Consider the following 20636-nt stretch of genomic DNA (forward strand, 5'->3'; position numbering starts at 1 on the left):
CTCTTGCTTGAGGGTGTCAATGATGGCCTTCTAGACAGCAGTCAGGTCGGCAGTCTTACCCATGATTGCGGTTTTGAGTAATGAACCAGGCTGGGAGTTTTTAAAAGCCTCAGGAATCTTTTGCAGGTGTTTAGAGTTAATTAGTTGATTCAGATGATTAGGTTAATAGCTCTTTTAGAGAACCTGTTCATGTTATGCAAATTTTTTTAGATAGAAATTTTGGGTTTTCATGAGCTGTATGCCAAAATCATCAATATTAGAAGCAATAAAAGGCTTGAACTACTTCAATCAGTCAATCAATCAAATTTTATTTGTATAGCACCTTCTACAACATTATCGGAAGCCCAAGGTGCTGAACAACATCATTAAAAGAAAAACATTCCCAGTACATGGGCATAAAAGCAGGATAAAAACATAAAATCATAAAATATCAAGCAAACACTATTACAGATAAGAGATATCGGAATAAGACTAATCGATAAAAAAACAAATGTTCGATAAAATAAAATCAAGCATCTGAGTTAAAAAGAAGAATAGTTAAAACCATAATGTTAGGGCAATTCAAATGACCCTAGCGCTAAAACGCAATCAGATAAAAATGAGTCTTTAAACGAGACTTAAAGACTTGAAGGGATGGTGCCTGCCTAATGCTCAGTGGCAATTCGTTCCACAGAGTTGGAGCCAAAATAGAAAAAGCACGACAACCCCTCGATCGAAATTTCGACCGGGGGACCACCAGAAGTTCCTGCTTGGCTGAGCGAAGAGACAGAGATGGAGCATACCTGTTCAAAAGCGCAGTAATGTACGAGGGGGCACTGCCCTGGAGGGCCTTATAAACGAGAGTTAAGATTTTAAACTGAGCTCGATATTTTACCGGGAGCCAGTGCAGAGCAGCTAGCACTGGGGTAATGTGCTCTCGACATCTAGTGCCTGTCAGGAACCTAGCCACAGAGTTCTGCACAAACTGGAGCCGTGCAACTGTGCACTGGGCCAGACCAGCATACAGAGCGTCGCAGTAGTCAGTTGTGTGTAATGAATGTAATATATGAAAATCTAATGTTTATCAGTACATTACAGAAAATAATGAACGTTATCACAATATGCAAATTTTTTGAGAAGGACCTGCATATACATTTGAAGGAAGACAAAAATGAATAAGAAAATGTAATCATGCTGCTTTTTAAAGGAGACCACTGAGTTCACTGATCGGGGGGCCAAAACAGCAAATGATCTGTCACCTTTGGTCTTTAACCTGGTGCCTCAGGGACCTGCTGGGGGTGTAGGGACTGAGAAGATCACTGATGTATGATGGTGTTTGTCCACGTAAGGCCCTAAAGACCAGAACCAGGATCTTGAAATGAACCCTGAAGTTGACTGGCAGCCAGTGAAGCTGGAGGAGAAGCGAGGTGATGTGGGTGTGTTTGGAGGACTTGGTCAGAAGCCGGGAACAGGCATTCTGAACTACCTGTAGACGGTTCAGGGAGGTTCTGCTCAGACACGTGAAAAGAGAGTTACAGTAGTCTAAGCACATTAGACCATTAACCGTGTTGGAGAGGAACGCTACAACTAGGAACAAACTTTTGAATGTGCAAGAGGGTAAAGGTTAAGATGGGGTTGAGGGGAAGGTTAAATAGCAAGAGGGTAAAGGTCAGAATTCGGTGAAATTTGCGTTTTGCCAAGGGAGTCGGAATCCCACTCTACGTCACAGAGCGTTTGTTTCCGACGCGTCAAAAACAAACGCTTGGTCACCCAGCGTCAGTTTTTGACGCTTTGGGAGTGAGAATGAGTTGGCTTGTCTGGGGCACAGATGAGGATCTCAGTCTTATCTTCATTCAGCTGTAGAAAGTTCCCAGCCATCCAGGTTTTAATAGAATCTAAGCAGATGTGTAACAGTGGCCGCTTAGACATCTCATGGGGCTTAACGGAGATGTACAGTTGGATGTCATCTGCATAAAGATGATAGGAGTATGAGTTAACAGTAAGGACTGAGTGATGATGGGAAGATGATAGTTTCACACTTTAGTTCTAAATTAATTTTGCTGAAACTGCTGAAGAGGAAACAAACAGTCACACATCTACTGTTGACACAGCTTTGCTGTAACCTGTTGATTTTGGGTGGAGAACGTCTCAGCTCCTCCAAGTTAAACTTACCAGCTCCTGTACAAACACAACTGACACCTCTCACAGCAAAGTACATTAAAATGTCTAGCTACTAGGTCTTTTATTACAGTGTTTCCTGATCATTAGAGCAGCCTAACTGAACTTAATAGAAGGCTAAAATCATATTACTGCCATGTTTTAATGTTAATGGCTTGATAATCTGCAGACTGTTTGTTTCCCAACAATATTAATATACTATAAATAAATTCTTCCTTTGCTGCTAGTCTCTTAAATGAAATTGGTATTGTAAAAGTATGATCATTTTAATCAGACAAAACATTTTTATTCTTTTTCCAATTCTGTTGTTTACATTACAATGAGTCTCATTTTAAAATGGATGGACAGAAGTTGAAAGCCAGTCTATGTTTAAATACAGCTCCTTACCTGCTCTCAGATGGTGGATCAGGTTTTGTGTTTTTCTACTAAAACTGTGTCTGTACCTGTGTGTTGTCCGGTGAAACATCTTCACTGGGGACGTCTGGACTGATGTCCGTTAATATCTCAGGCACGACCGGTGTTTCCAGCTCCATCCCTCTAAGATACCTCTCTAAGTAAACGTCCTCTTGTCCACAGAGGTCATTGAATGTCTCCTGAGACAGAACCCAGTCTGAAGGTATGCTCAGTCTGTGATCACTCCTTAAAACTCCTCCATCCGGTACCTGCAGGCCACTCCCAGCACTTCCTGATGATACAGCGGCCTTTTAAAATTCAATTTCAAAAACACTTAAATAATCCCAGAGGGAAGGTAAATGCTGTAACTCATTTTATTTCAAGTCGTAATAATAATGAAATTTCAGTAACAATAATAATCTCAATTACCACGCTGTTTGGAGTTTCCATTGCAGCTCGGAGTTTTGTGCTGCTGGAGCTGCGTGTTGGAGCAAACATGACTGTGGTCCTCTCTCACGACCCTAATGTCTGGAACAGAGATGCTCATCCGATGGTCCATGTTGTGATCCAGCTGGAGGATGTGCGGTTTGGAATTCTTGTCACGCCGGAAATGAGGCATCACCCTCTTTCGAAGAGTGTGCAGCTTGCTCAGTTTCTTGGAGTCCATCGTGTTAGAGGAGTTGTATCTACGATCTGGAGATCAACAGGTACAGTAGAAAACAAAGGGAGGGGGAAAACATTAAGAACATCTGCTAAGAGCATTATGGAAAAAAGTCCTACAACAATATTAATTTTCATATTGGTGTATAGTCAGAATATAAAACAAATCACTATTTTTTCCATCTTTGATGTTCCTTGGTACTTTTAAGTGAAATTTAAAGCAGTTTTTATTTTGACAAGAAAATTTTTTGTCTTTTGACAAAAATTCTTATCCATTTAGACACAATTTAGTTGTCCAATTTGTTTTATTTTAGTCTTATTTTAGGTGCTAAATATATGTTATTTTATTCTGATGCAATATTTTTCAACTTGTGTAAATCAAATAATAACTACACCTACTAGAAACTGTAAACAAATGTGAAAACTTCACATTTCTCACTTTGGATCAATAAAACACTACTATTATAATTGTTTTATTAACAATAATTAATGAGAAATAACAAAATGAAAACTGACAGTTTGGAATTGTGCCTCTCATTATCAATACAGTAAACAAATCTGTATAATGTGCAGTAAAAATTGTAAACATGACAGCAAATGACTTCCTACCATCAAAATAATGGTGTCACTCTAATGATACCAGAAGGTAAACTAAAAGTATTTTAGTCCGTATGGCTTTGAGGAGATTCTGGTCAACCATCCGACGCTTCAGAAGGGGAAAGCAGTGTGCTACCAACACTGTTTATAGTGGGGATGGTGTGCTGCTGACCTCTACTCAGGACTTTGTGGATCGGTGGGCTGAAAACTTCAAAGACCTCATCAATCCCACTGGTACGTCTTCCAGTGAGGAAGCAGAGTCTGGGAACCTTGAGTTGTACTCTCCAATCTCTGGGGCAGAGGTCAGTGAGGTGGTCAAAAAGCTCCTCTGTGGCAAGGCTCCGGGGGTAGATGAGATCCGCCCCGAGTTCCATAAGACGCTGGACGTTGTGGGGCTGTGTTGGCTGCAATACTGAGGGTGCATGGGAGTTTGTCCAACCAATCTACATGTGTTTTGTGGATTTGGAGAAGGCGTTCGACCGCGTCCCCAGGGGCACCCTGTGGGGGGGTACTCCGGGTGTATGGGGTACCAGGCCCTTTGATAAGGGCTGTTAGGTCCCTGTATGACCGGTGTCAGAGCTTGGTCCGCATTGCCAGCAGTAAGTCGAGCTCATTCAATGTGGGAGTTGGACTCCGCCAAGGCTGCCCTTTGTCACCGATTCTGCTCATAACTTTTATGGACAGGATTTCTAGGCACAGCCAAGGTGTTGAAGGATCTGTTTTGGTGGCCTAAGGATCAAGTCTGCTTTTTGCAGATGATGTGGTCCTTTTGGCTTCATCAGAACGTGATCTGCAGCTTTCGCTGGAGTGGTTCGAAGCCAGGTGTGAAGTAGCTGGGATGAGAATCAGCTCCTCTAAATCCAAGACCATGGTCTTAAGTCGTAAAAAGTTAGAATGCCTTCTCCAGGTCAGGAATGAGGTCCTGCCTCAAGTGGAGGAGTTTAAGTATGTCGGGGTCTTGCTCACGAGTGAGGGAAAGATGGAGCGCGAGATTGATAGGCGGATTGGTGCTGCATCTGCAGTGATGCGGGCGTTGTACCGATCTGTCATGGTAAAGAGAGAGCTGAGCCAGAAGGCAAAGCTCTCGATTTACCGGTCGATCTACGTTCCTACCATGACCTATGGTCATGAGCTTTTGGTAGAGACCGAAAGAACGAGATCGCGGATACAAGCGGCCGAAATGAGTTTTCTCAGCTGGGTGGCTGGGCTCTCCCTTAGAGATAGGGTGAGAAGCTCGGTCAGGCATTCGGAGTAGACGCGCTGCTCCTCCACATCAAGAGAAACCAGTTGAGGTGGCTAGGGCATCTGGTCAGGATGCCTCCTGGACGCCTCCTTGGTGAGGCTTTCAGGGCATGTTCAACTGGGAGGAGACCCAAGGGAAGACCCAGGACACGCTGGAGCAGGGGTGTCAAACTCATTTTAGTTCAGAGGCCACATTGAGGGAAATCTAGTCCCAAGTGGGCCGGACCGGTAAATTAATAACAACTTCAGAGTGTTTTCTTTGTTTTAATACAATCAATATAAAAAAAAGCTGGAGCCTGAGGACAATGTATCCAAAATAGTACAAGTACAACACCTGAAGTGTACTTGAAAATTTGAAAAATAAATAAAAATCAATCAATAAAAAAAAAACATTCCTTAGTGATTCAAAGAGCTTACAGATCACATGGCTAGATCAGTTTCATGCAGCACTTAAAGTATATTTGACTCATTTTACTTTACATCTTTTAGCTTTCACCAGCACATCAATATCAGAAGTCACATCCTGAGTGGCGGCCAACTTCAGGATGTTTATTCAAGTTCTTGTGTGAGCCTTGAGCGCAGCTTTGTTTTATTTATACTCATTACAGAGGAAACTTGCTCACAAAGATAAGTTTTAGGGCTGCAACAAACGATTATTTGGATAATCGATTAATCGGATGGGGTCTCGACACGATTAATCGATTAATCGGATTACATGGGGAAATTTTTAAAAACTGCTAGGGAAACGTTATTTCTCTCCTTCCTTCACTTTATTTAACACAACATTATTAGAAAACAGTTCAATAGCAGAAAAACAACATGCCATCACCTAAATTGTCTTATAAGGTGTATAGACAGAGACCCTAAGCTACATCTATCTGTGACCTAAAATGCTTGGTCCAAGTTAAACAGCTTAAGGGCAATTCTCATCTGTTTTGTTTGATCTCATCTGTTGACATTTATTTTAAATGTAATTAAACATAGGCTGTGAATTAATCAAAATTGATCACTATTTCCAAAAATGACTGAAAAAGTACCAAATAAAACAAAAGTAAATGAATGCCATCCTCCTTGCGATGATGCCCTGGGCAACTGCCATAAAGTCACATCAAGAAATGCTGCTGATCATTCCAATGATCCCAAATAGACTCACATTAGGCCACATGAAAGCAACTGAACCCAAAAATATATTAACCAGTATATAACTGCACTCTCACACAACACGCCTGCAGCAACAGTTAGGACTCCTCCCTCCCTTTTAAAAGCGTTTTTGCTTCTGAGGACATTGTGGTTGTAAAACCACATGCTAGTAGTCTGGCCCCGGTGTGATCAACCAGTTTCTGCGGGAATGTGACGGCGGAACCAGGGCCAGATTAACACTTTGTTGTACCCTGGGCAACAATATTCAAGGGCTCCATCATCACGACCCAAGGATCACCATAATGTGGTCACATACAGAATATTTTACTGTAATATGCAGTAAATATACTCAATACTTGAATGCCTGACAACACGTAACCCGCCCAGAGTAACCTTTGACCCACCTCGTGTGGACTGACCAATGAGGAGAGGGTCTTAACTTGAGGCCCTCTCTTCATTGGTCAGTCTGCATGAGACTGACTCTCAACTGACGTTCAGTCGTAGGCAGCGAAGCGTCTCTGTGCAGTGCAAAAGCCCGGGTGGACAGTTTGTTTAATGTAGGGTGACCATATTTCCATTTCCAAACAAGAGGACAGGGGATCTGTGCCAATGACGTCACACTATGGCAACGCCACACAAACCATGTTGGGACCCATTTTTTGTAAGAACTAAATTAATATCAGATTCTGCCAATTAAAGGGCTCTAAAACAATTCATATGTAAATTATTTGCATATTTAATGCAAAATCTAATTTTTCTGCTTTAGTGCTGCAACAAGGTTTTATTAATAATAAATTATTATACCTTTTGTTTTACTACAGCATCGGTAAGCTTCCTGTGCACAGATTATTAAGGATGCTTGTTTCAGCTGTGAGATTAGACGATAGGATCAATGAAAAAATAAGTTGTCACACACTCCATGGAAACTTTCAGAGAATCCACAAATAGTGGCTTTCAAATGGTTTTGTTACTTTTTGCAAGTTTAGAAAAGCAGCAGATGAGACAGCATGTCTGATAATTTAGTTTTTCATCTGATAATATTAGAACATGTCAGTAATGTCTGAGGGGCTTTTATAAACACCATATAACTAACACTACTGGAGAGGGCATGAATTACACAGAGGCTTCTGGGGAGCCCACTTATTGGGGGGGGGGGGGGGGGGGCATTTTGCCTTGGCCCCCAAAATGTCTTGAAACGGCCCTGGGTGTGTGACTGAGTTTTGAAGGTGATCTGAATTGTATCAGATGTATAAATATAACATGTGTATAACTTATTGTTTTTTACTGGTAAAACGTGTAGTGGAGATAAATCTACCTACATTTGACTTTTCAACACTTTGTTTTGTTTTCTTGTTTTTATTTAACTATTTTCCTGTCCTGTCTGTCTCTCATCTTCCTGCATCTCCTCTTAATTCTCCAGAAAATCTGTTGCCTGGATTCTTACCTTTTCACCTCATCAGTTACTTTTGAGCAGATCAAAGGGCTCTCCTGACCGAAAAGCGCAGAGCGCGTTTTCGATGCTGCATGAGGTGACATCACCACAGCACAGGTGATGAGCTCCGCAGTAGCGAGCTTCAGGCACAAATAAGACAGAAAATAGAGAACATGTGCGGACATGAACGATCGTGTGCTAATTATAGTTTTTTGGTTGCGCCACTTTGAGAATGGACCGTGCGCTGGAAGCAGCTGCCTGGATCGCTGCGCAACAATGCGGAACCGGTTCGCAGCAGCGCAAGTCTGCCGGCTCTCCCTCACGCTGATCTGCGGCTCTCCCTCGCGCTGATCTGCCGGCTCTCCCTCGCGCTGATCTGCGGCTCTCCCTCGCGCTGATCTGCCGACTCTCCCTCGCGCTGATCTGCGGCTCTCCCTTGCGCTGATCTGCCGGCTCTCCCTCGCGCTGATCTGCGGCTCTCCCTCGCGCTGATCTGCCGACTCTCCCTCGCGCTGATCTGCGGCTCTCCCTCGCGCTGATCTGCGGCTCTCCCTCGCGCTGATCTGCGGCTCTCCCTCGCGCTGATCTGCCGACTCTCCCTCACGCTGATCTGCCGGCTCTCCCTCGCGCTGATCTGACTTGCTCTGGTGTGCGCGCAACGGCGGGCGGGAAGGGGGGGCGCTTTTGGAAGAGTTGTGCGACACAACGAATCGATGACGCAATTCGTTGCCGACGCTTTTAGTAATCGATTTTCATCGAATTTATCGATTCGTTGTTGCAGCCCTAATAAGTTTATTTTCACGCTACATTGTAAAGTATGAAAATAAAGTTCACACAACCATCTCGCGGGCCGAATTTAACCCGTTTGCGGGCCGGATCCGGCCTGCGGGCCGTATGTTTGACACCCCTGCGCTGGAGGGACTACGTCTCTCGGCTGGCCAGGCAACGCCTTGGGAAAACCCTGGAAGAGCTGGCTCAAGTAGCTGGGGTGAGGGAAGTCTGGGCACCCCCGCGGCCTGACTCCGGATAAGCGACTAAAAATGGATGGATGGGTGGAGGTAAACTAAAAGTAAGAATTGTTTTCATGTGTATTTATTATAACTTTTCTTGCACTCATTTACCAAGGTCGGTCACTTTTCTGGGTCACCTGAACACATATGCACACACACGCACAGCCTGAAGCGCAGAATACAGAATGCTGAATATCAGCAGGGGGACAGATTGAGACAGAACATCATGTGTCTGTGACAGTGTGAGCGTCCTGTCACTGTGGCCCGATCAATCGTGCGCCCTGGCAACTTGGTCAATGGAGATCTCTCTTTGGCTGACTGATTAGCGCGCAACTCTCACCCAGGAGTCTGGGGATCGAATCCCGTTCGGGTCATTTTATTATATCTGCCACAGATCTCCCTGAAGAACCCACAGCGTTGACAGCTTCAGCAACGCTGTGTCACTCCGTGGATTTTCTCTTATTTGTTTTGCAAAAGCACTTCCTTTCATTTTTCCACCTCATCCACAAGTATCTCAATCTCTGCTTCTGTGAAATTGCGCTTCCTTGACCTGCCTTGATCTACGGTCGCCATCGTCATTGGTGGAGCACTGCAACAGCCGGCTTATGTATATGCATGAGATCCACAAGGCACTTTGCATTGACCATTTATGGCAGTAAGTGGGCGTGTGACTAAAACCCAGCTGAGAACCTTTCTAGTTAGTCTCTAATTTATGAAGCGGAGATTGCGTGCAGCTGTGCGTACTCCATGTTTGATGGATAACAAACCTACTTGGTGTAAGTAATTTTTTTTTTTGCTGAGCTTAAGTACGCTTTTAGTAAGGATTCTATGAAATGTTTGATAAATGAGAACCCTGTTCCCCATCATCTTCAGCCGAGACTTGAGGACCGAGATCCTGGTTCTGGTCTTTAGGGCCTTACATAGACAAGAACCATCATACATTGGTGATCTTCTCAGTCACTACACCCCCAGCAGGTCCCTGAGGTCCAGTGACCAAAGCCTACTCGTTGTGCAGCGCACCAGGCTAAAGACCAAAGGTGACAGATCATTTGCTGTTTTGTCCCCCAGACTCTGGACCTCTCTCCCCCGAGCCTGAGATTAATGGACTCAGTGGTCTCCCTTAAAAAGCAGGTAAAAGCCCACCTGCTCAGGCTGGCTTTGGTGTGACCTTTATCACCACCCTCTCCTTATTCTGCTCTTGCTACCTATTCCGCCTTTTTCGACAGATAGGCAGCAGACTGAGAGACCGGGTGAGAGAATGAGAGGAGAAGTTTGTTGGATGGGTTTGATTCAATCATTAAGAACTGGACATGCACATGATTTAAAGAGGTTTATCCAGAAATAGAGGTTTCAGGGGTCATTGAATTATTATATTATTTTTTTGTTTTGTTTTTTCGAGAAAGAACTTTTTATTTATTGATTGCCATCAGTATGTGAAGAAAATTTCAAGCAATATGACAAGAAATGCTCCCGAAAAACATCTCACACTGTACCTTTAATAAACTCAGAAGACACCGCTCTGTAATGAGTTATACAACTCACCACAACTGTTACAGCAGAGGTAAAACCAGACAGAAACCTGTTTTATTAGGTTTCCCTTTTCACAAAAATGCAGAAATGCAGAAAGACTGAGGAAGTAAGTGAGCATTGCTGAACGTTTGTTGTTACCTTTCTGTCTGCCAACAGTTATGTGGCAAAACAAGATTTGTGTCAAACTAATAACATTCCCAGCAGGCACACGACTGTTGAAATTAGAGCTGCACAATATATCGAAAAATTATCGTCATCGCGATAACAGGACGTGCAATAGGCCCATCGCAAAGCACGTCAAAAACGGCGATAAATGTTTGGTTCAAACATTTCCATCCGTGTCATACATCACCTTTTTGTAAACCAGCTCTGTTTTTTACACGGAAGTATTATTTGACCAATCAAATGTAGCCCTTCTGATATGCGGCCAATCAGATGGGTCCGTTCACGTAATACTCCCGCCCCCTACGTTAGGGCTGGGCGATATGACGATTTTAGACCGTTTTACGATCTACACATCTGACGGTCTGTCATTTTTGAGAGACCTTGTTATCACGATTCACAGCTCTGCTGTTGAAATTCTGCCTCTGAATGAAAAGGGAACTTACCCCAGGGGAATGACACGCCTTTGTTTGACCCTTAACCAATCAGAGTGAGTCATAGTAATATATTATTGCCCCGCTTGTTTTCACCTGTGTGTGAACAAACATGGCTTCAGCCGCGGCTGAGAGCGACAACGAGGTTTTCGTTCTGAAGAGGAACGCCTCGTCCGTTATATGGAACTGGTTTGGTTTTTCTCCAGATGACAAAGAGCAGCGAAACATCATTTGCAAAGTTTGCAAGGAGAGCATCAAGGCAAGTGATGGCAACACCACAAACCTGTTTAATCACTTGAAAAGAAGGCCTCCCAAACAATACAATGAGAGCCAGCTGGCAGCTAAAGCTAAAAAGCCTGCGGCTGCAGCGGCTAGTGCTTCTTCCAGGCAGCAAACGCTAACAAACACTCACAAAACTCACTCCCTACGACAGAGACAGCAGACGATGGAACAGCGTGACAGTGCAGTGACGTACCACTTGGTTAAAATTTGTGTCCCGTGCGAACAGTAGGAGTGGGATTTAAGAACATGATAAAACATTGAATCCATGCTACGAGTTGTCCAGCCGCAAGTATTTTTCGAGCACCGCCATTCCACACATTTACGCTGAATGCAAAGTGAGAGTTGCAGAAAATATTCAGAATGCGCAATTATTTGCTACCACAAGCGATCTCTGGTCCAGCCGCACATCAGAGCCGTATTTGAGCTTAACTATCCACTACATGAGCAACTGGGAGCTACATAGTATTTTGAACAAGTTGTTCGCACAATACGTTTGCAATTGACATATTTGCACTTTAAATATGTTTACGATATTAATTTATGTTAAGTTACTTGAAAAATGAGAAAAACTGATTTTTGTAATTGTTTCTCTCAGGGCTTTTATCATCTCTGGTGTGAGTTTAAAATATAAGTGCGTTAGCACTGTGTTGATTATCCCTAATATGAATAAATGTTTATTCATTGTTTCTCTTCTTCAATACGCAATTGTCGAAGTTATGCTATTCATGGATAAAAAAATCGTGATAAAATCGAAATCATGATCAAATATTGAAAAATCGTGATATTCTATTTTTGCCATATCGCCCAGCCCTACCCTAAGTAGACCCTTAGGATGGAAAGCAACACCCGAACTGAGTTAGCGGCACCATTCCCTTGTTCGTCATGCTGGTTCAGAGCAACGAATGCACTTTGTGCTGAGGTTTCTGGAATCAGCGCTGCTTTCAAACGTGAACGTGAGTCCGCTCGGTGTCGTTACTTCCCACTTTGTCTTCTTTGAGGGATAAAACATGCCCTCCTGAGCGCTGCCGTCTCCTCCTTTGGCCATTATTTCAGCTTTAGCTTCAAGAAAGTTTTGGCTGTAAACAACAAAGCGTGCATGTGCCGCCGGCAACTTCAGCAGATGATACGGTGGCTGGTAAGGGTCACCGCGCCTACACCGCAGCCATGGTAAATCCACCGAGATAATATATGTTTAAAAAAAAAAACAAGATGGTTATTATTATTGTCAACTTTTTTTTACCGGGGTTTACCGCTACACCGGTTACCGTGACAACCCTACCTGATCAGTCTGCTTTGATCTATTTTGAAAACTCCGATCTAAACCGATAGGGGCGCTATTGGCCGATTGGGATCAAATGCCGATCCATCGGTGCATCCCTAGTTAAACTCCTATACTACAATCAATCAATCAATCAAAGCTTTATTTATAAAGCGCCTTCCGCAACCCTGTCAGGAAGCCCAAGGCGCTGAACATGGTACAGTAGAAGTACAAATATAGTGAATAAATCAAAAATAAAAGCAATTCAAAAATAAAAGCAATTCAAATATTACAAAAAAGGTGAAACATTCTAGTACAGGATAGATGGGTAAAACAAGGGATAGAGTGAACCAATGAAAACTGTGAAATAAATTCAACGTAAAAGGGCCGAATCAAACATGTTCAGGAAACGCCAAGCGGAGGAGGTGGGGTTTTAGTCAACTCTTAAAGACTGGCAGAGATGGGGACAGCCTAACTGAGGGTGGCAGCTGGTTCCAGAGTGACGGTGCTAGGACTGAGAAAGCCCGGTCCCCGCGAGTATGACACCTAGAACGAGGGACAGCGAGCAGGCCTTGGTCAGAGGAGCGCAGAGCACGTGATGGGGAATGTCTGTTCAGGAGTGTGGCCAGATAGGGGGGAGCACCACCCTGGAAGAAATTAAAAACAAAGATGAGGAGTCTGAAGTGTGAACGATAGCAAACCGGAAGCCAGTGCAGGGAGGCCAGAACCGGACTGATGTGGTCCCGTTTCCTGGTCCCAGTCAGGAACCTGGCTGCGCTGTTCTGCACAACCTGTAGGCGACGCAGTGATGACTGACACAACCCTGCATATAGAGAGCTGCAGTAATCAAGTCTAGAAATTACAAATGCATGCAGTACCCGCTCCAGGTGGGCTCTCAACAGCATAGGTTTGATTTTTGCAAGGCGTCTCAGGTGAAAGAAACTGGACCGGATCACTGAGTTGATGTGAGCATCAAATTTAAGTCCAGCATCAATTTTTACCCCCAAACTGGTGACAACTGGTTTTGAGTAGGGAGAAAGAGGGCCAAGATCAACATAACGACCCACATTCCTGCTGTTGGGGTGAAAAACAATGAGCTCTGTCTTTCCCTCATTCAGATGCAGAACATTGGCCATTAGCCAAGACTTCACCTCGTTACGACAGGACACAAAGGACTGGATAGAGTGACCTTTCTCCTGACACAATGGAGAGTAAATCTGGCAATTGTCAGCATAGAGATGGAATGATAGGCCATGTTTACAAAAGATTGACCCCAGAGGTAGCAGATAAATGGCAAACAAAAGAGGACCAATACTTCTTGCTGCCAAAAATGCAATTTTAGGTTCTTGGTATTATAAAAGATGTGTAGACTAGTTAAGAGAACTCACTTCTTCACAACTATGGAGATTAAACTCCCCGCTAGCTACACAGAGAGACTGGGAATCTGAGTTCAATGTCTAGGGCAGGGATTCCCAAAGTGTGGTGCGCGCAGGGTGCGCGAGCTGGCGCTAGGGGGTGCGCAAGGTGAAAAGTGTAATGGCTGCGGAGCTCAGAGAAGTCTGTCAGATGTCACCATTAGCGTAGCCAGAAACTCATTTGTGGGTGAGCCTAAGAAAAAATAAGTGGGCACAATAAATGTAATTGAAAACAAGTATATTTTTGCGCGCGTGTGTGTGCGTGTCCTCCACATGTGCCCTAGCTTCATAATAACAATGCACCAAGCTTCAGCACTCTGGCCTGCGCACGCCGATATGTTCCGTATTTGATCATTTTTAACGGTGTTGGAGGAATCTGAAGGTGAGTCATTCTGGCAGATTGTAATTAACACCCTGTCTCATGCAGGTGTTCTGACATTGTAAACCTCACACACAGAACATCGTGGATGTAACAAAATAAATCAAGAAATGATTCACATTCAGGCTATTAACAGCGCGCTGAAGATCTGAAGTTCAGAGTGCGTCTGTCAGAGGTCAGTTCCAGCGGAACCACGGCTCACGGGTGCACAAGTGAGCACATCTGGGCTGGGCAGAAGTAATTTTACAACATTGGTTTAAATAGCGCCAATAACGAGACGCAATGACTTGAGCGGCTCATGGAGTTGTGCCGCGCGCATGCGCACATACACACACAGATTCAATAAGCGCGCACGCTGCGCAAACTCCGGCACGCCGTCAGACTGAAGGCAGAAATGAGCGCTGCCTCCTCTGTGATAAAAACTTTTCCCTACCCACAAAACTCTGCAGCCGGGAGCTCAGTCAGCTCGGCCCAGGCATCCACGCACACACACAGACAGTAACGGATCTCTCTGTGCTTGCTTCACTGTTGACCACGTTTTCTTCAGCTCGCCTCTTTTTCAGTTGAATATTTAAAGTTACTTTTTTCGTAACGTACGTGGTGCATTTGACAAGACAGAGCTGAAAACGGCTCATGCGTGCGTCGGTCACTGCCTCCGCTCCGGTCGGGTTTTTTTTAATTATTTTAACTCTCTCTCCCTCTCTCTCTCTCCTCCTCTCTATCTCTCTCTCTCTCTCACACACACACCTTAATCAACATTGATTTGTTTAACTGTGTGTGGGGAAAAATGCCAACAATGTTAGAAAAAAAATCTGTTTAATCAAATTAAAATAAAATAAAAAGTTGTGTCTGGTTCTAGTATTTCATATTTCCTAGTTCCTACTGCATGAGTTCAGATGTATTAATCCATGCACTTAAATATTAATGTTCTGATTTTACTGAAAAACTTGTTCTGTAATAGTTCCTTTACTATTGTAATCAAAAATATTTAATCTAAATTCTGAGGCTGCACTGTAAATAGTTTTCAAATAAACAATACACATAGCAACTTCTGATCAATCCATATCAATTTCAGACTTAAAATAATGTATTGCTGTACATCGCACCCACTAATTTCCAAATAATCAATAGGAGGTGCATTCATCTGTGTATCTCCTTTGATCCACATTAGTAATATTTTCAGCACCAGAACAATGAAGCAAAGAAACAGATTCCCGAGTTTGTTAGTAATTTTATTTATTAGGTGCATCTGACCTGTTCTATTTTTCTCTGAAATGAGATCAAATCAGTGCTTCTATGGGTTGTCTCCTCTCTGAACTAGAAAAATGTACTTCATTATAATGTTCACTGTAATGCATCTTGATGTTCTTAACAAATTAAATCAAAGATATTGGTCAGTAATGCCAAATATGTAAATTTGTGTTTCAGTCATTTTTATACTGGCTTAAAAATACTTCATTAAGTCTACTAAGCAGGGGTGTAGAATGTTTTTAACAGGACCAGCCCAGTAATGATCTTGGACCAAAATAAAGGGGGCAGAAAGTCAAATAAAGGGGGGCAGAAGGAGATGTTTTTCCAGATGCCAAGAAAAATTAAATGCCAAATACCCCCTGCAAAGTGTGTCACTGAGAGAACAGACATTATTCTTGTGCAAATATTGGTGTATTCACCTTTAATACTAGTTAGTAAAATGCTGCAGTTGCTGGATTGGTGCAGTTCAAAGTGGAGTGCATCAAATAAAACAATATTAACATAAAGGTGAGACGTGTCTTTTCCTTTTAACTCAAAATTATAATTGTATTTGTGTATATTTTAATTTGTGTTCTAATGTTTGTTGTGCCATTTCATGCTAATTGTAAAGCACACTGAAGTGCTCTGTGTTTGAAATGTGCCATATAAAGCTACCTTGCCTAGGCCTATAACAGACAATAACTGCAAAAGCAGAGGCAGATAAACAAACCCAACTTGCTAAGGTCACAAGTCATGTACAAGCAAGAAAGGATCTGTCAGCTGGTTTTTTCATTATAAAATGAAAAATGCTACAGGGCACTGTGTCAAAAATGCCTCCTCTCTCTTGGGTTAAAAAAACCTACATAAAAAAACAAGGAATGTGTGTTTTAGTTAATGAGACCTGGGGTGTTTCTCAATGTCAAGGAACCTCGCCTTGATGTATTGGTCCCGCCCCGGTTGAGATACATCATCAGGAACCGCCATGGCATGTTCCTGATGCTCATGTGCTACCAAGGCGTCTGTCCTCCGTTTGTCAGACATTGAGCTAACGGACTAAGGAAAGATGTGAGGTTACTTGCTGCCTTCTCTCAGTCAAAAATTTCCCAGAACACAGCTCAGTATTTTCAAAAGAATGGCAGATCACGAGCCGGCAGCGGCTACTTTGGGCGTGAACTTCCAGTTAAAATATAAGTCAACTAATTGTAGCTATCGGGCTTACATCTAACATGCTTTGTATGCTAAAAGAGCCATTTTCTAAATTGCTTTGCCTTAGATCCCGGATCGCACACATATGTTGTACTGCAATTTAAATGAAAACGAATGATGAGTGATGGTGTTTCGACCACGCCAGCCACGTACTTTGAGATTTATCAGCTTGTAAAAGTTCGTAATTAGCATGACTACAAATTAGATATCGGCACGTTGCCTATATGACATCACCACAGAATCTCTTATCCTCTAACATAGCTGCTACTTACCAAATGGTCAGATTTATGGTGGTTCTTTCCTCCTGAAGGAAGGATTTGAAGCTCGCTGAACTTAGTCATTTTCCCTATCTGGTTTGATGACGTCACTTTTGTGATGTGCATTTGTAGTCCTGGACTTATTTTCACACAAAACCTAAAATAATGTTTCCCCCCGTTCAAAAATATGCGAGTTCTTGGTATCAAAATGCATATTTAAAATTCACGAACATCACATGTTAAATCCATGGCACATAAAAAGCGGAATTAGAAAATAGCGCTTTTAGCCCCATTGACTTGCATTCATTTTTTCATTCTTTGTCCCGTGGGTGAGACACTGGCTGAAATTTTCTTATCGTAACAACTAACAGTTTATACAAGAAAATCATGAAGATTAACGAGGCTGCCCAAACGTTCACACCTCACTGTAAATAGTTTCTAAACTAAATCTATCAGCATGATAAGCACATGCCGCACTGTAGGCGGATTGTGACAAATCATGTGACACTCCAGGATGTAAGACCCACATAGCATTAGCAAATTTATGTAGTAGCAGTAGCGCTAGACGAAGAACTAAACTTAAAAAACTTGCTAACAAGATATCCGAACCAAGCACCCGTGAGGAAGCTGGTAGCCAGGAAGACAAGCCAACCCCTGTACATCTCTGGCTGTACCTGGAAGAATTTTTCTAAATGGTTCGATGCTATAGCTGCACAGTGGCGCAGTGGTTAGAGCTGTTGCCTTGCAGAAAGAAGGTCCTGGGTTCGCTTCCCAGCCTGGGATCTTTCTGCATGGAGTTTGCATGTTCTCCCTGTGCATGCGTGGGTTCTCTCCGGGTACTCCGGCTCGGACACACTCTGAGGAGGCAGCTCGCACTTTCATTTTTTAAATAATGAATAATCACTTGTTAAATTTCCATTCATTTTAATTAATATTTAGTCCAACCAAGGTGATCAGAATGCGATTTCACTTAAATTAGGAAAATTTCACCTGCTGCGGCTCGAACGCACATTCCTCCTGCGCTGCGTAAACCTGAACTGGTCACCTGCAGCTTGTGTGTAATCAAATGTCTCTAGGGAGCTTGATGAAGAGGTTATGAGCTGCTAGACTTTTGCCTCAGACAGACTCATGGCTGTTTAAATAATGTTTTGGATGGATCCGTGCTCTGCTGACACACTCAAAGCAGGTGCTGAATAACGACGAGCGCTACTTCAGCCAAAGTTTTAAATCAGGAAACATTTCTCCAAATGAAATAACCAGAAGTCTTCCAGACGAAAAAATAGAAGGGTTTCCACTTTCCACTGAACGCCACGCTGTAGTGCACGATGTCGAGTGTGTCACAAACGCTCTCCGAGCCTCTCCTCAGCGTGCTGCGTATGCGTGCACTGTCAGGAGGTAGAGGAGGAGGAGGTGGGAAAAGGCTCAGATGCGCTGATGGAGATCTTTTCTTGATTATTACCTCCGCGATGTGTGTGTAACGTGTAAAATATTTGTCAATAACAAATAAATAAATAAATAAACAAATCGCCTCCAGTAAAAAACAACGTTAACGGCTCAGCCCATCGCTGATGGTCGATTCATTCGTCCCATCGCCCAACCCTAATGTCTGCCATGCTATGCCTGGTTACATACTAAGATATGTTATGGCTTGCTTACCAGCAGCAGGCTATGATTTAACATTGCAAGTCTGTTTGGTGGGCTTTGTTTGACATTCAACTCTAGTCAAATATTATCTGAGCTTATATTGTTGCTAAATGTAATACTTAGAAGTTATTTGTGTAAATAGTCTACATCTGGTTGATAAAGCATGTACTAAAGATAGGCCTGATTCTGTCTGTGTATGAGAATGTGCTCAGGCCCTACGGGTCCTTGTTAAGAGGTTATAGGCCGAAATATCAGCCAAATTCAGTTGAAAATAAATTAAAGTCAGACCAATTAGATGTGCGCACTTTCTAAACAATGAAAGGGATCAAAAACCTACTTCTTGCCAGACAACATTCCTGCCTCATGACATTCCTGCCATGCAAACGTGTGAGTGTGCAGGGGTAATTGGTGTGTTTGCAAAACAAATGCAGGGGGATAAAGCAAATGCCAGGAGTTCTAGTGGGTCACCAGAATAAAATTTCCTCAGCTATCTAGTGTTAGGTGGCAATGTGCAAGTCTGCTCAACATAATTGTATAGACCAGTAAATATGCTCCTTATGAACCTCAATCTAAGTCTGTGCATTCATTTTCTCTACAGAAGAAACACCTGACTCGTCTAGAGAGGTACACGCAAAAGGAAGTCATCCACGGAAGGTTTTTTGCCCACACCCTCCAAGCAAAGCAAGTTCTGGGAAACTCGAAGTGTCCCAGGAAAATGTGGGTAAAGTAGTCCTCAAATTCACTGTCCTAAGGCTTGCGCCCACCACACATAGTTCAGCACCAGCACTTTATTGATCTTGTGGAGCATCTTCAGCCAAATAAAAATATCATGGCATGCAATACTGTTGTAAACAAAGTCACAAAAGCATCTGCAGAAATAAAAAGAAAACGGAAAGCTGACCTTAGTGAAATTGAGTTCATAGCGACAACAACAGACTGCTGGACAGCACACTGTTGCAGTTTCATTGGTGTTACTGCACACTGGTTTAACCCTGAGACCATGCAAAGATCTTGTGCTGCCCTGACATGCAAGCAATTTAAAGGGCTGCATACCTTTTATACCCAAACTTCCTGAAAGCCTTCAGAGTTTATGACCAGACTGATGACAAGAACCATTCCGAATCTGTAGGGGAGGGTGATGAAGATTATGATGGTGGCCAAAATGATAATGATAATAAAGAGGAAGAGGAAAACATTGAGAGTGTTGAATTTGCTGGGCCCCTGTTGGAAAAAGTTGACTACATGGAATTCCAGCTACCCAAGCACCATCCTTGCACCTGCCACCTCCTCAACTTAAGTGTCCACAGTAGATGCTTCAAAAGGTCAACCCATTGTACTAGCGTGTGTCAAGGTCCACATTTGCCACATGCTTTAGCCTGTGGAACAAAAGTTCAAGATCAGCCACAGCATCTGAAGTTATTTAAGACCACTGCAAACTCCAACTTGTCAGGCCTGTTGCTACAAGGTGGAATTCACTCTTCTCATCTGTAGAAAGAATAGTGAGAATAACAAGAGAACAAGACGAAGGAGCTCTTGCAGCTGTCTGCAGTGAACTAGATACACCTATGTAAGTGTTAGTTTTTCTGCCTTTCAGTTAATGGAGAGATTAACAGTAGATTAAGTCACAGTTGTATACTTTGAATGCTATATAACACATGTATTCACTATGCCAATTTACTGTCCCTATTTTTACTAACATAACACAACAACTTTCTACAAGTTTCAGATGACAACCGTTTTTAACTTAGTTTCTCCAGTTGAAGGTGCTATATCAAGTGGGTTAAATGTTCCATGTTGTGTTTTTCTTTTCACTTTACAAGTTTACTCCAGTGTAAATTGCATTTCTTGCAGGATATGCAAATACAATGAACCCAGTTGCAAAGGCACTTGATGTTCTCCAGGGAGAAACCAGTTTGCAGATCGGATGGTTGGTCCCCACCATTACTCCACTAAGGACCAAGCTACAGCAACTTTACGCCAACTCTAAGTTCAGTGAGCCTTTGATTGCTGCACTTCTTTTAGGCCTTGAAAAATGCTTTGGAGAGATGCTTGCAAATCCAGAGCTGACAGCTGCAGCCATTTTAGTTCCCAAGTTCAAGAACTGCTGGACAAGTGATGAAAATGTCCTCAAACTTGGCAACTGTCTCACTTCTCAACTTCCACTTAATACAATAACACACACACACACACACACACACACACACACAC

General features: G+C 42.9%; 1 protein-coding gene across 1 annotated transcript in view; it reads right to left on the reverse strand.

The window, feature by feature from the left end:
• The window catches only part of mctp2b (multiple C2 domains, transmembrane 2b), a 116834-nt gene that overhangs the window by 49281 nt on the left and 46917 nt on the right, over positions 1–20636 (reverse strand). The window contains exons 2-3 of the mRNA XM_054734839.2: positions 2980–3243; positions 2601–2842 (exon numbers count right to left, since the gene is read on the reverse strand). Coding sequence (XP_054590814.2) covers positions 2601–2842; positions 2980–3217 — 480 coding nt within the window. The 5' untranslated portion in view covers positions 3218–3243. The remainder of the gene's footprint in view (positions 1–2600; positions 2843–2979; positions 3244–20636) is intronic.

This window comes from Nothobranchius furzeri, chromosome 9 (genome assembly GCF_043380555.1).
Source record: "Nothobranchius furzeri strain GRZ-AD chromosome 9, NfurGRZ-RIMD1, whole genome shotgun sequence".
In the NCBI taxonomy this organism is placed as follows: domain Eukaryota; kingdom Metazoa; phylum Chordata; class Actinopteri; order Cyprinodontiformes; family Nothobranchiidae; genus Nothobranchius; species Nothobranchius furzeri.